The sequence below is a fragment of the Marmota flaviventris genome, chromosome 10, assembly GCF_047511675.1.
Source record: "Marmota flaviventris isolate mMarFla1 chromosome 10, mMarFla1.hap1, whole genome shotgun sequence".
Taxonomy (NCBI): Eukaryota; Metazoa; Chordata; class Mammalia; order Rodentia; family Sciuridae; genus Marmota; species Marmota flaviventris.
In genome coordinates, this window is record NC_092507.1 from 43,825,409 (window position 1) to 43,839,260 (window position 13,852).

Consider the following 13,852-nt stretch of genomic DNA (forward strand, 5'->3'; position numbering starts at 1 on the left):
TTCTTCATTTTACTTTTAAGTGTCTATTATGTTCTTTCTTGTGTATGATATTTTTCTGTAAGCTCAAGAAAACACATAAAGCAAAGGGAAGGGTACAGAATACCTAAGCTCAAATTTAATTAATGTGTTATATCAGAATTGAGTCAATTATAAAGACAACAGCAATAATTTTTTTAAAGTCCCTTCCCACAAATAATAATACTAGATTAAACACTGCAACAGAAATATGCTAATAGACTACTAAAAAAACTTATGTTACAGTCAAGCTGTGGTGTAAACTTTTAGGCAAGATTAGTTTTAAGAGGCTATTTGATATTCAAGTGGAAGAAATGTTACTTCTTTTTTTAATTTTTTAATTTGTTTTAATTAGTTATACATGACACTAGAATGCATTTATGTACTTTGATATATCATACATAGATAGGATATAATTTCTCATTTTTCTAAGTGTACATGTCACAGAATCATATAGGTCATGCAGTAACATATATATATACAATAACATATATACATACAGTAATAATGTCTGTTTCATTCTATTATCTTTCCTATCCCCACATTCCCTCCCCTTCCCTCCCACCCCTTCCCTCTGCATAACCTAATCTAGGTAGAGGGAAATGTTACTTCTTAATGATGATACAAACTAAATATTTACCAGAACTGACTCTTTCATTTAACTTAGCACCTCCTATGTCAAGTGTTACCTTGGACTTTATGGAAAACACAGATAACCAGACCCATTCCTCAAAGGAATCATAACTCATTATGGGTGATAAATAGCAGAACAGAATCAATACAATGGAATAAATGCTATGTCATGTAAGGGCTTCCATTCAAATTCAAGAAGGGACTTCTAACTAGGGAGGAAGGGAGAACAAATGGGAGGCAGAATAATGGGAAGGTTATGCTCCACCAAGCCCCAAGAGAAAACTAGGAGCAAAGTGATTAAGAAGACTGGGCATGTCAGCCTTTAGAGTCTAGAGGAAATAAGGAGGTGTTCCTAACCTACCTCTGCCAACTGCAAGCCTGTGTTAAATCTACTTTTGTAGAGAAAGGATAAAAGGCAGGATCAAGTTGATGCCACATAGACAGAGTTACGGATTAACTCCTAGGGTCCAATATGGCAAGAGTTGGGGAGAGAGGAGGGCATGCCAAGTAGGAAAAAGGGCACATGCACATGCATGGGGTCATAAAAGGATCTGACATATTTTACGCCTAGTTTTTAGAAGTGTTCTCCAAAGGTTCATCTATACATACTGTATTATTTCTGGGCTCATTAAAATATGCAATCTAGGCCAAGTGTTGGTTTTAATACAATAACTTTAAAAATGTTTAATTCAAACCTGAAAGTGTATTATACACCCCAGGTGATAATCAGTGTGTTTAATACATAGAGAACAAAAAGGCAATTTTAAGGAACCAAAGCCTGTGTCGTGTCCGAAACAACTATAAAATTAGACTATTTATTTCAAGAGATTTGTGCACTAACTATCAAATACCCATGTCCAACTGTGTGTGGATAGACTTTAGGCAGTGAGCGGGGCAGTAGTCCAGGGTTAAGTGGACAGCCTGACCCAGCACTTCACAGGTGATGGTGGCTGCTCAGCCTCCTCAGCTCCCACCACCCTTATGAGCTTATGAATAACTGCAAAGATAAAAAACGATGAATGAGAAAGCAGCAGAGAATTCAATGGCAACTATGCCCCCCAACTCAAACTACAGCTAACAAAGAAGTGATGATGATTAAAATACACAAAGTTTCTGAGGAAGGATATATTAAAGATGACCTATTGTCAAATACTTCCTCAGGTCAAAAAGAATGGGTGGAAAAGTAAACAAAACACAGAAGGCTGAATTCCCATCCTGACTCTGCTAATGAGCCAAGAGTCAAGATTCTCATCCCCAAATGATAAGACTTAACACCCCAAGAATCCATGTTCTCTTCCAACTCTGAAACAAATCTTCAATTTTAATTCTTAAATTAAGTCAGAACTTTTTATTTACTGGAACAAGGAGTGGGAATAGCTGGAAACACATCCAGTTTACAAATAATTTTTTTTTCTATAGAGTATATCTTGCTAAGTAGTCTTAATATCTCTCCCATATATAATCACTAAAACTGGGTGAATCCCAGGTCACTTTGCATCACTTCTGTTCTTTGATTCTTCTTAACAAATACTTAGAATTCCTTTTCCACAGACACACTTCAAACACATAAAACTCAGTAATAAAAAATAAATAGAACTTGCTTGTTATCAGCTAAAGATGTCAGTATATCTGTATACATATTATGAACCAGTTGTTTTTATTGTGATATATATATTTAAATTATCCCAGCTAAATATATATATATATTATATAATATTATATATTATGTTTTATATATATATATATATATATATATATATATATATATATATATATATATATATATATATTTGGCTGGGATAATTTAAACACTGAGATTCAACAACACTGGTTGATCAACAGAGATCTGACATTTTCTTAATATACTTTGTCACTTTAGTGAAATACAGGAGAATCTGCTGCTACTATAATTCATCAAAACATTCCAAAATGAGGACTACATCATGAGAAGTAAATTTCACAAAATGAAAATTGCTAACATTTCAAAGTATTACTTTAGCACAGGCCAATATAGAGCTGACCATAAAAAGCAAAATACTAATAATAAATAAGGATTCCTAATGTTACTAATCCCAGACAGGTTTTCATTTACAAAATTGCTGCCATTTTCATCATCTGAAGTCTTTCAAAAATTTCCAATATTCCTCTTGCTTTAAAGCAACTTCTTTTTTTAATTATCAAAAGTCATTAAGAGGGCCAGCATGATGGCCTACACCTGTAATCCCAATGGCTCGGGAGGCTGAGTCAGGAGGATCATGAGTTCAAAGGCAGTCTCAGCAATGGCGAGGCCCTAAGCAACTCAGTGAGACCTTGTCTCTAAAATACAAAATTGTGCGAGGATGTGGCTCAGTGGTTGAATGCCCTGAGTTCAATCCCCAGTATCAAAACCAAAAAAAGTCATTAAGAGATTTCTAGCCTAAAATAAGACTAGTTCCTACTTTCTTTTATTCTAGTAAAAGCTTATATAGTTATGCTTTCACAACAACAAATATCCCCAACTTCATTAAAATAGCTAGTACCAGTATTAAAAAAGGTAGGTTGAGAGAATATCAACCTATAAATATTCAACATTTAACAATCAAATAACTACAAATTCTAGACATTCCACATCACTAAAAAAATAATACTTGAAAAAAAAATCATCACTTGGTTTCTTGGCAGTGGACAACACTTTAGATCAAATTACATCACAAAAAATTCTTGAGGCACTACCTACATACTTCACATGCTAGGTAAGTGCTCTACCACTGAGTTACAATCTTAGCCCCATGTAAGCTTTTGATAGATCTAAACTCTTTTACGTTTAACCCATAACTTTTGAAAGGTTCTAGTTACTGAAATCAAATACTATAATTAATTAGACTTACGGCAAAAGAAAGCTACCAGCCTCAAGGCTACAACAGAAAAAGGACAGACTGGGTTCATCCAACATTGCATTTACTCTGTACACCTACCTCAGTGCCCAGGACACAACAACAACAACAAACCTGAATGAATGGATAGTTTGTTAAATGGGCAATTAACTATTCTAATGCTCTGAAGTTTTCCTATACTCTGTTATTACCACTGGAATTTGACCTAAACCATTACTTGATATAAATCTAGTGTTTTTATTTGGGAACTCTTTATTTTCCCTTTAATAGAGATAACAGAAATAGTTGTCCCACCCTCCTAAAAATGTTCAAACAGACAAGAAAGGAAGAGTCAAATGAGTACAATTCTTGAAAACAGCAGAGTGATTGTGCCTGGGGGCTACCAATAGCCCAACAACTGTAACACCATTGCAGGTCACAGGAACACAAGTACAAGGGAAGGTTGTGTCAGTCTAGCATACATCTGTATTGGATCAAAAAAGAACAAAACCTCTAAAGAGAGATGTTTTCAAAATAGTCACAGACCTTTGGGAGTCTTCAAAGGCTGGAAGATAAACCAAGGGTCAATCAAAACACCCTAGAGTCATATATAAAAAGTCAAAATGCTGTGAGATATTGGGGGGTGGGGCGGAGCATGAAGAAAAGGAGCAGGAAGAGAAACTAACTAAAAGTGCTCTTAAACTTACACTGGACTCAAATTTGCCAACTCCTGCTAATTCACAACTTCTCGGTTTTCTTAGTTAGAAATACCCAGACACTATAAAATAATGCTGGATATGGTAGTGCACACCTGTAATTCCAGTGACTCAGGAGGCTGAAGCAGTATTGCAAGTTTAAGGCCAAACCAGGCAACTTAGCAAGGCCATATCTCAAAATAAAAAACAAAAAGGACTACAGATGTAGTTCAATGGTAAAGTACGTCTGGCTTCAATCCCCAGCACCAAAACAACAAACTATAAAATAACTATATAAAATCAAATATGAATTCTAGATCTTTTGAAATTAAACTCCCAATTATATACTGAGAAGCAACACTCCTTCCTATGCTTCAGTTAGACTAAAAATAAGTAAATAGATAAATAAATAAATCTCTTTAATATTTAATTTTCTTCAGTTGCAAACTTCAAGTAATTTTGAAATCTATGTAAGTCTAAGAATCATACAATATTATCTTTTTAACTACTCCATTTTTTTTTTAAATATTGTACCTTATTTGGGAGAGAGAGAGAGAGAAAGAGAGAATTTTTTAATATTTATTTTTTAGTTTTCGGTGGACACACATCTTTACTTTTTATTTTTTATGTGGTGCTGAAGATCGAACCCAGCGCCCCGCACATGCCAGGCAAGCACGCTACCGCTTGAGCCACATCCCCAGCCCATACTACTCCATTTTAATAGGCAATCACTCCAGTTTGTGGTCTGTTATTTACTTTAATATGTATTTAATAAGGTCTATAATAATTTTTAAAAACACATTAAAGAAAGCTTTTTAAATTCAGAAGAATGTAGTCCCATCACCCCAAAATAACAGTATTAATATTTTAGCATCAGCTTATTTTAAATTTCATACATATGATTGGTCTCATAGTTTTTAATTTCTCAAAAGGGTTAATGAAAAAAAAAATTACAGATACAATCTAAAATGCCCACTTTATAGAGGAGAAAACTGAGAATCAACTGAACCCTGAAGACAAACAGTCTCCCAAATCGATGGTATATTATACTCTTTCAAATACCATTTGGCTTTTTGTTTCATTCCATTTAAAATTCTCTTGTCATCCATCCACCCAGTCAATCTCTCTACCTAATCAAAAGCCATGAGTACTACAGAAAAAGAGAGAAAAAGAAATAGTTCTGTGTCTCAAGCTTACTGGGAAGATACGTACATATAAATATCTTTTGTTAAACCTAAATGGCATCATTGTTTTATTTGGTGTGTATGCAAAATGCAGTGGGGAAATGTAAGTGGTATGAGACTAGTATTCCTTAATGAGAAGTGGCACTTGCGCTCACCCTGAAGAATGAATTAGAGTTAGCCAGGTGGATAAGAAGCTGAGGACAGAGGCAAGACTGGGGAAGTGACTGCATCTAACCTAAAAGGGAGAGCACAGAACAGGAAGGTGGCAGATAAGGCCAGTATGGAGACCTAAAAGAGAGTTCAGATTTTATCTATAGGAGATAAAGAACCAAATATTTGTGATCAAAGTCATCCTTTGTTAAAGCTTGTGTTTTAAGGAGATCATTCTGGGGTCACTGTTGCACAGAGAAAGACTGAAAAAATGGACATGAACAAAACCAGAGGAGTAAGGGTAGGGGAAGGAAAACTACTTAGCGTAAGAAATGGAAGGTGTTTCAGAAAGTAAAGGAAGTCTAGAATAATTAAGACAAATGACAGTGCTGCCATTTACAAAATATCTTCATATTTTCTAGGAGCTGAAATACATTTTAAATCGCTACCAAAATGCTTCACTATAGATTTTCAAGCACAGATTTCAAAATTTTCAACCCAAATTGACAATATAATTGAGTGAGAAATGGAATAGAAGGAAAGCAAAAGAAATGTTGACCTATTCATGAAAAGCTGGGATCTAAAAGCACACTAAGCAGAAACCACTCTTGATAATAGAATATCTAACCAACGAGTTAGACTAATATCAGAAACCATTTTGGAAACCTGCTGATAAAGAATGCCAAGTATCATGTTGTTTATTAAATTATTCTTTTATAAGATACTTTTACGTCAATCAAATTTCACAATTCAAATAACTGGATAGATACTACAGGAAAGGCCACTGAGTTGGAACAATGAAGCTTACTTCAGACTATGGAGTACCTAAGGAACTACTTATCTCTAAGAGGACAATCAAGTCTTCAACTCAGCCCTAGGAAAAGGTTCCAAAGACCTCTACATCATGGCTGACACACTCATTTCTGGAAAAAATATTACAATAAAATTTTGCCTTAATTATGTTAGCTCTTTCCTTCAGAACAAATAAAAACAATTCAAATCCATAGCTATATAGTCCATTGACTGGCTTAAGGTAAGCATCTCTACAAGTAGATTCTACTTCCTTCACACCCAATACACACACAAGGAGAAATTAAAAATGTAAGCCATCAATGGTGGAAGCCAGAATTCTCATTGTTGGACAAAGAAGTAAACCTGAAAGCAACACAAAACCAAAATGGCTATAAAAATACTTTGCCAAGAACTCACCATGGACATGAACACTGTCACCTTCTATCAATATGAGCTTAACAAAAAGTTTATCAATCAATTTGACTGAAAATTGTGACAATATTAAACAGTAAAAATTCCTTTGATAATCATGAGAATGAGAAATACAAGATTAAAAAAGAAACTAAAACTCCCTATAGGAAGAGAGGACAAAAAAGAAAAAACACATTTACTCTTTTGAAAATGAAGCTCAACTTTCTTAGTAGAACCTCTGCAAATCTAGCTAATATCCTCAGACTGAAATATCCCCATATTTGAATTCTCTAAGTATCTGAAGCTTGTTTCTTTATGCATCCAAAGTTCTCCATTTTTTAAAACACTAGAACCTTACTTACTAAGCTATATTACACATTCCTGACCCTTCTTAAACAGAGCACATTGGAATGTTTTCTTGGCTGTGGCATCATTAAAAATACAGTTATCCTCCAAGGGGTATGATGCACAAAAAGCTGTTTCAAATCTATATAAACCAGCTAGACTGCTTTTAAAGTTTTCCAGACTTTATTTTATCACTGAGCTATTCCTATTACTGCCAAATGTGCCTGCCTCTAAGAGTTTATCACCTCATGTTTGGACTACTACAAAACCCTTCTAATTTGATAGGAAACCTAATATTAAAAATTATTCAAACTGTCTTATTTAAAAGTGTTTAAAAAATTAAAATAAAATTTAGCAGGGCTCAGTAGAGAAGACTGTAATCCCAGCAACTCCAGAGGCTGAGGCAGGAGAATCTCAAGTTCAAGGCTGCCCCAATTTAGCAAAGACCATACGTCAAAACAAAAAAATAAAAAGGGCTGGGAATGTAGCTAAGTGGCAGAGCACCCTAGATTCAATCCCCATCACCACAAAATACATACATATATAAATGAAGTTTAAGCAAAAATGAAATTTATGAATTTATCTGAAAAGTGGTCATTTATTTATATATTCTTATTTCTCTCTGGTATTCCAAATATGAAAAGTTTCCTGGAAAACTGAACTTTAGATTTGAAGGATTCTACTAGATCTTTTTAATACTTTCTTATTGAAAATGAAAAAAAAAATTTTTCACACTCAGATTCAAATGAACATCGTACACTATCTAGGCAGTAGTAGTCATATACATATGTAAGTACATGCACATATTTTCCTACTAGAAACCTTTTTCTCAAATTATTAAACCATTGTATTTACTTTTCCAGTACTGGAAAAGGTTTCAAAATTTAGGCTACTAATATTATGCTATATAAAGCTGTCATGATCTACAATGATTTCACTAGAATTAAGCACTTACAACATACAAAAGGTACTTCCTTTATGCCAAATTACTTTCATTCTAAAAGCAAATAACCAGGTAATTACAAGGTGAGAATTCAACCCTTAGATGAACTCACAGTCTTAATTCCCAAAGTAGATACATACAATGATCATAGAGAAATTCTTATTTCAAAAACTAGGTTATGGGGCTAGAGTTGTGGCTCAGTGGTAGAGCGCTTGCCTGGCATGTGTGAGGCCTTGGTCAATTCTCAGCACCACATAGAAATAAATAAAAGATCCACTGACAACTAAAAGAAACAGTTTTAAAATTAGGCTTTTTTTTTTTTTTTTTTTTGTACCAGGGATTGAACCCAGAGGCACTTAATCATGGAGCCACATCCCCAACCCTTTTTATTTTAAGACAGGGTCTTACTAAATTGCTTAAGGTTGTGCTCAGTTGTTGAAGATGGCTTTGAACGTGCTATCCTACTGCCTCAGCCTCCCAAGCTGCTAGGATTTCAGGTGTGAGTCACTGTACCTAGCTGTTGATTCACCCTTCAGATTTCCTATTTTTATTTCATCTACTTTCAATTGAGTTGAGGAATTACTTTATTTTTTACTCAAAACCTTTAAATGGAGCCAGGCACATGCTTGTAATCCCAGCAATTTGGGAGGCTGAGAAAGGAGGATTGCAAGTTCAAGGCCAGTTTAGCAACTCAGTGGGATTCTGTCTCAAAATAAAAAGGGCTGGGGATGTAGCTCAGTGGTAAATTGCTCCTGGATTAAATCTCCAGTACCAAAACAAACAAACAAAAAACCCTTTAATTGTTTTTTAAATTACAAATGACAAGTTATATATATTTAAACTTCAAATCACTAATGGTTAACTAAAATGTGCTCATTTGATATTTTCTCCACAATTACACTAGGATTGTTATTAATTTTAATATAAATCTCACTTATAACTTACACTTACTACCAAAGGGGTGGAGGGTAGAAATGGGGTAAGTTAAAGACCTATAAATGTGATTTAAATTTTTGGGAGATATATATATAAATGTGTGTGTGTGTGTGTATATATGATACATTCCATAATTGTTAAAGTTTTATAAGAGTTTCAGGATATCTGCTTCAGATTTCCACTAATCCCCTGGGCAGGATCACAGGGACCAACATCAGGGCTCTGGAGAGCAGAATTGGGGGATAGCACTTAGAATGGTCAGAGGGGTTCCTATTAGCCACAAGTATCAGTGGTGAGTTCTGACAGTAGGGCTGCTAAAGATCAGGAGAAGTTATTTAGAGCAGCTGTGAGGTCTCATTCTTGGTAATAATAGAACAGATTCCTATCTACCATAGAATGGTTCTAAAGTAATACTATTCAAAATCAAAATCAGAGAGCTTCTCAAAGTCCAGTTGAGACCCAGAGAAACTAAAAACTATATCTATTTCAATATTCAACAATTCTAGTAAGAACCAAACATAGCTTTTCTGTGAAGCTTTACTTAATTGGAAGTTATTAAAAAGGTGGTTTTTTACGCAGTTCCACGTGTTTTGCTAGATATCTAGGTCTCTCTAAATGCAATCTCCTTGCTTCTGCTGAAACAGAAATTAACTGCTTTTACTTTTCCAAATTATGATTTTTAAGCCAAATTCTAATTATAGCGCGGCCCTGAATTACTAAACTGATTTCCCTAACTCATCACATGACCTTGGGAGGTCACCTCTTGTAAAATGAGAGCTGTGGACTAATATCCACTAGAATGTAAACTCTATGTTCTGTTGGACACTCTATTCCCTGCCCCTGGGCCATGGTAGGTATTAAATGTTTACTGAATGTGAAAATCACTGCTGTCCCCACACTACAAACATAAAATAAATCAAATCTTTTTTCTGTATATGTGTCTGTGTGTGGTGCCGGGGATCAAATCGAGGGCCTTGCACATGCTAAGCACACACTATACCACTGAGCTGTATTTTTTTCTATTTAACCAATTAGATGTCATTCTATGTATTCTCAAACATTTTTAAGAACACACTGAAACTAAAATGTCATACATACAAAAGAGAAATATATATATAATTTTAAATAAAGTATTCATTTTTTAGAAATAAAATTAAGCGGACAATCTTTAACTACTTTTTTACCCCTTTCTTTTCTTCTTTCCCTTTAACTCATTACTGCATATTGTTCTAGCTTGCTGGTAGGAAAAGCACTGGCTTGAGAGAGAGGCCTGAGTTCTAACTCCACCTCTTCTATTAGCTGACTCTAGAGATATGCCACTTCCCCTTTGGGGCCTGAAAGGCTGTATCAGTAAAACAAAGGAGATGAACTAATTATTAATTTCTTATTTTCTGCTCTAAAAAAAAAACCCCTATGATTCTCCTTTCATTCATTCTAGCCCTGATACCTTGATTAGGTGCTCACCACATCATTTCTAGACTTGCAAAGTAACAGCAAAACTTGTCTCTTTTCCCTGTATTTTTCCTTGTTATCTGTACTGCTACCAAATGAATTTAGTCCTAAACCATGAGTTGATAACAGTGGAAAGCACACTGGCTTTTGATATGACAGACCTGGGTTCAAATTCAAGTTCTGCTACTAATCAAAATAGTAATATTCCATTGAGGATTAATAAAATATATAAAACACCTAATACAGAGCTGACATGCTATAGACATCCATAAACAATCCTATTCCATTTCCGAGAATCAAAAGCCTTAATTTCCTACTCTCTACAGCAAGAATACACAAGCAGAAAGGTGGCAGGCATGAAGATTTTTTAAACCACAGAAGCAAACTCTGGATTAAACATTCTCACCAGGATCCCATGTGTTAGGTAAGTATCACCCTGCAGGTCTGCCAGTATACTTAGGGGTAGGGCAGCCCCTATCAGCAGCTCTCTTCCACTCTCAAAAGTAAATGGTGCAGCCTTGCCTAGACCAAATCTACAGGTCAAGGGGAAACTAAGAACTGATACTGCTTCAGAAAGAGTGTCTCTGGATTTTTCTTGATTGTAAACTCCTCAGTTATTCACCTGACAAGATGCAAGAGCCATCCCTGATTCTGTGTAAGTCTTAAATGCAGACAGTAAACTAATGGATTTCTTAACGTGGCGTAAGTAGTTACTTAACAGAAATTTTTTAAAATTCCCAAACTAGGAATAAGTCTTTATTTCCATATACTAGTCAATGACATGACACAGCTGAGTTACTGGGTAACAGAGGGCCATGGAGCAAATATGTCAATGTCTGAAAACAAAACAAAATAAAAAAAAAACCTTGTGCAGAAACAGGGTCTTTTTTAACTGACATCTTTTCCCAGGTGCCACCTTCAGCCTGAGCAACTGCTGCAAATGGACATAACATTGCTCAGGAAAAATTCTTTTAGAAGACTTAGCTTCATTAAGAATTATCCAAATTCATTTTTCTGTCTAAAAACACAAGCCCTCTAACTTAAGATCTGTGTTCTTATGGTCAGGCCAAAGAGAGCTCCTGGACCCTGAAATGCACTATCCAATGAATCTAACCAAATTTCCTGCCATGAGCTGTCATTTTTCTGCAAAGTAATTAATCGTAAGTACTGCTGCTTCGGGTTGTTTTCCCTCATTTTACTACAAGTCTGTCATCTCCCATGTTCTTTGGTCACATCCGAAATTTAAAAGGCCTAGTTTTCTCCACTCTAGATTTCTGAGCAAGGCCACTGCCAGCCCCTTCTTAACAGACTCCTTCTCACTCCAGTATCTCTCCATATCACTCTCCCCTTACCCAGTCTAGTTTCCCCTCATTTCTGACGTTTCCTATGGCCAGCGTTTCCCCTCCAGGCTGGGTCCCAGCTTCATTCTCCAATTTCAGCCCTCATTACTGCCTGGTCCCTCCCCAGCTCCCGTTCCTGGCCAAGCCTCTTACCAATCCCCACTACACGCCTTGATACCTACCGGACCTTAGTAAAACCTCACACCATATTACAGTTGAGCCTCCTTCCGACCTTTTATGAATTCCTGTGGTTCCTGGCCTCTGCCCAGTCCCTGTTCATTTTAGACCCTGGTCAACGTCCTCTTCTCCAAACCCTTGACTAAAAACCCCAAAACCATTCCTAATCCCAACAGCCTTCCTCTGACCCTAGCAAAGACAGGCCACTACTCTGGCTGGACCATCCCACCTTTTCTGAGTCCGAACCTGGAGTTTCTCGCAATCCTTCACTCCAACCTGGTCTTCCAGTACCCATTTCTGACCCCACACGCAAGTCCTTCAGATCTACGGCTCCAGGCGAATGTCAGGCTAGGTCTGCACCCTGGTTCCCAGCCCGACCCCTGCCCACAGCGTGGGCGTGCGGAACCAGGAGACCCCCTCCTCACCGCTACAGGCTGTCCGGCTCCACATCCGGAACTCCCCTTCGGACTCCTCCCCCAAAAGTCCCTCTCCCACCTGACCCCAATTTACCTCCGTCCCCGAATGAAGCCGGGGCTCTATTCTCAGTGTGCCCCCCACCCCCGCCACACACACTCCCATTACAGTCCCCGTCGAATACTCCCTCCCCATACAAGGCCGGCGGGGTGTGTCCCCTGCCCACGGGACTCCAGCCCGGCGGCCTCTCCCGCGGGGATCGGGGGACGCCCACCTCACCTCCGCGTCCACGACCTCGTGGTAGGCGGGCGGGGGGTCGAAGCCGCCCCCACCTCCGGTGCTCCCGCCGCGGGAGGGGCCGCCACCGCTGTCCCCGCCGCCGTCGCCCCGCGGGACCCCGCCGGGCCCGGGGCTGGGGCCGCCGCCGCTGTCCATGGGCTCATAGCCGCCGTAGTCGAGGCCCGGCCGCTCGTTGGTGAGCAGCGCCACGGCCTCGTTGATGTCGTTCTTGGCCAGGCGGAGGGCCTTGCGGATGGTGGCGGGGTCCGAGAAGCCCATGCACAGCAGCGTGGTCATGTGCTGCTCCTCCTCTGATTCCATGGCTCGGGCCTCCGGGCTGCGCCGGCCGGCGAGCCGCTAAGCTGCGGGTCCCGGGCCTGGCGGGCCGCGCGGCGCCGCCCCCGCGCCCAAGTGGGCCCCTGCGCTCCTGCCCCGCGTGCTCCGCAGCCGCCGGGCCAGGTTGGGTGCGGGCGTGGGCGCTGCGAGCCGAGTCGAGGCGGTAGGGCGCTCAGGCGCGGCGGCGATCCGGCCCAGCCCTGCGCGCCGCCATGTTGGCCTGCTCCTCCTCCCGGCGCGCGGCCGCGCCTCCGCTCCCGGAAGCGGCACGAGCCGCGGCCGCGGGGCTCTTCCCAGGCGCTGGGTGGTGGAGGCCGTGTGATGTTGTTGTTGTTTTTAATAAAGGAGCGGAGGGAGGAGTCGCGGCGCGGAGCGTGTGAGGGGTGAAAGGGCTGCCGGGCGGTCGGACCAGAGGAGAGGGAGGGTCCGCCGTCTTCGCCTCCGCCCGCCCCTTTCTCCGGCAACAGGTTCCCCCGGGACGGGAGGGGCCGAAGCGGAGCGCGGCTTGCCGCGCGGAGCGTCGCCACGGTCCCCCGAGCCGGCCGAGCCTCCGCCCTGGCACTCGGAGCCGCCACCGGGCCCCTCCCGGAGCGGCGCGGCCCGAGACGCCCCCATCCCGGAGGCCCCGCCGCCGCCGCGCTGGTCCACCTTCACCCCTTCCCGGAGCGCGCCGCAGTCCTGAAGGAAATTCACCCGCGGCGCTGCCGGAATCCGGTTCGCCGCCGCCCACAGACCTGCCTGCCCAGACCGCGCACGCCGCCCCCACGTGCCCTCCACCCCGGCGTCCCCGGCCCTCCCCGAAGACCCCTAACACCGGTTGAAATGAACCCCCAGTTTTGACGACTTTGGTTACCAAACTCTTATGCTGAAATCCCCCGGAGACGATTCGATTCGGCCC

At 40.1% G+C, this 13,852-nt stretch overlaps 1 protein-coding gene across 2 annotated transcripts in view; it reads right to left on the bottom strand.

Moving 5' to 3' along the window:
• Usp24 (ubiquitin specific peptidase 24) overlaps window positions 1-13,402 on the bottom strand; it is a 133,709-nt gene extending 120,307 nt beyond the window's left edge. For both annotated transcript variants that reach the window (XM_071617878.1, XM_027944930.2), the window contains exon 1: window positions 12,619-13,402. In XM_071617878.1, the coding sequence (XP_071473979.1) occupies window positions 12,619-12,939 (321 nt within the window). In that variant the 5' untranslated portion in view covers window positions 12,940-13,402. The remainder of the gene's footprint in view (window positions 1-12,618) is intronic.
• Window positions 13,403-13,852: the final 450 nt, after the last annotated feature.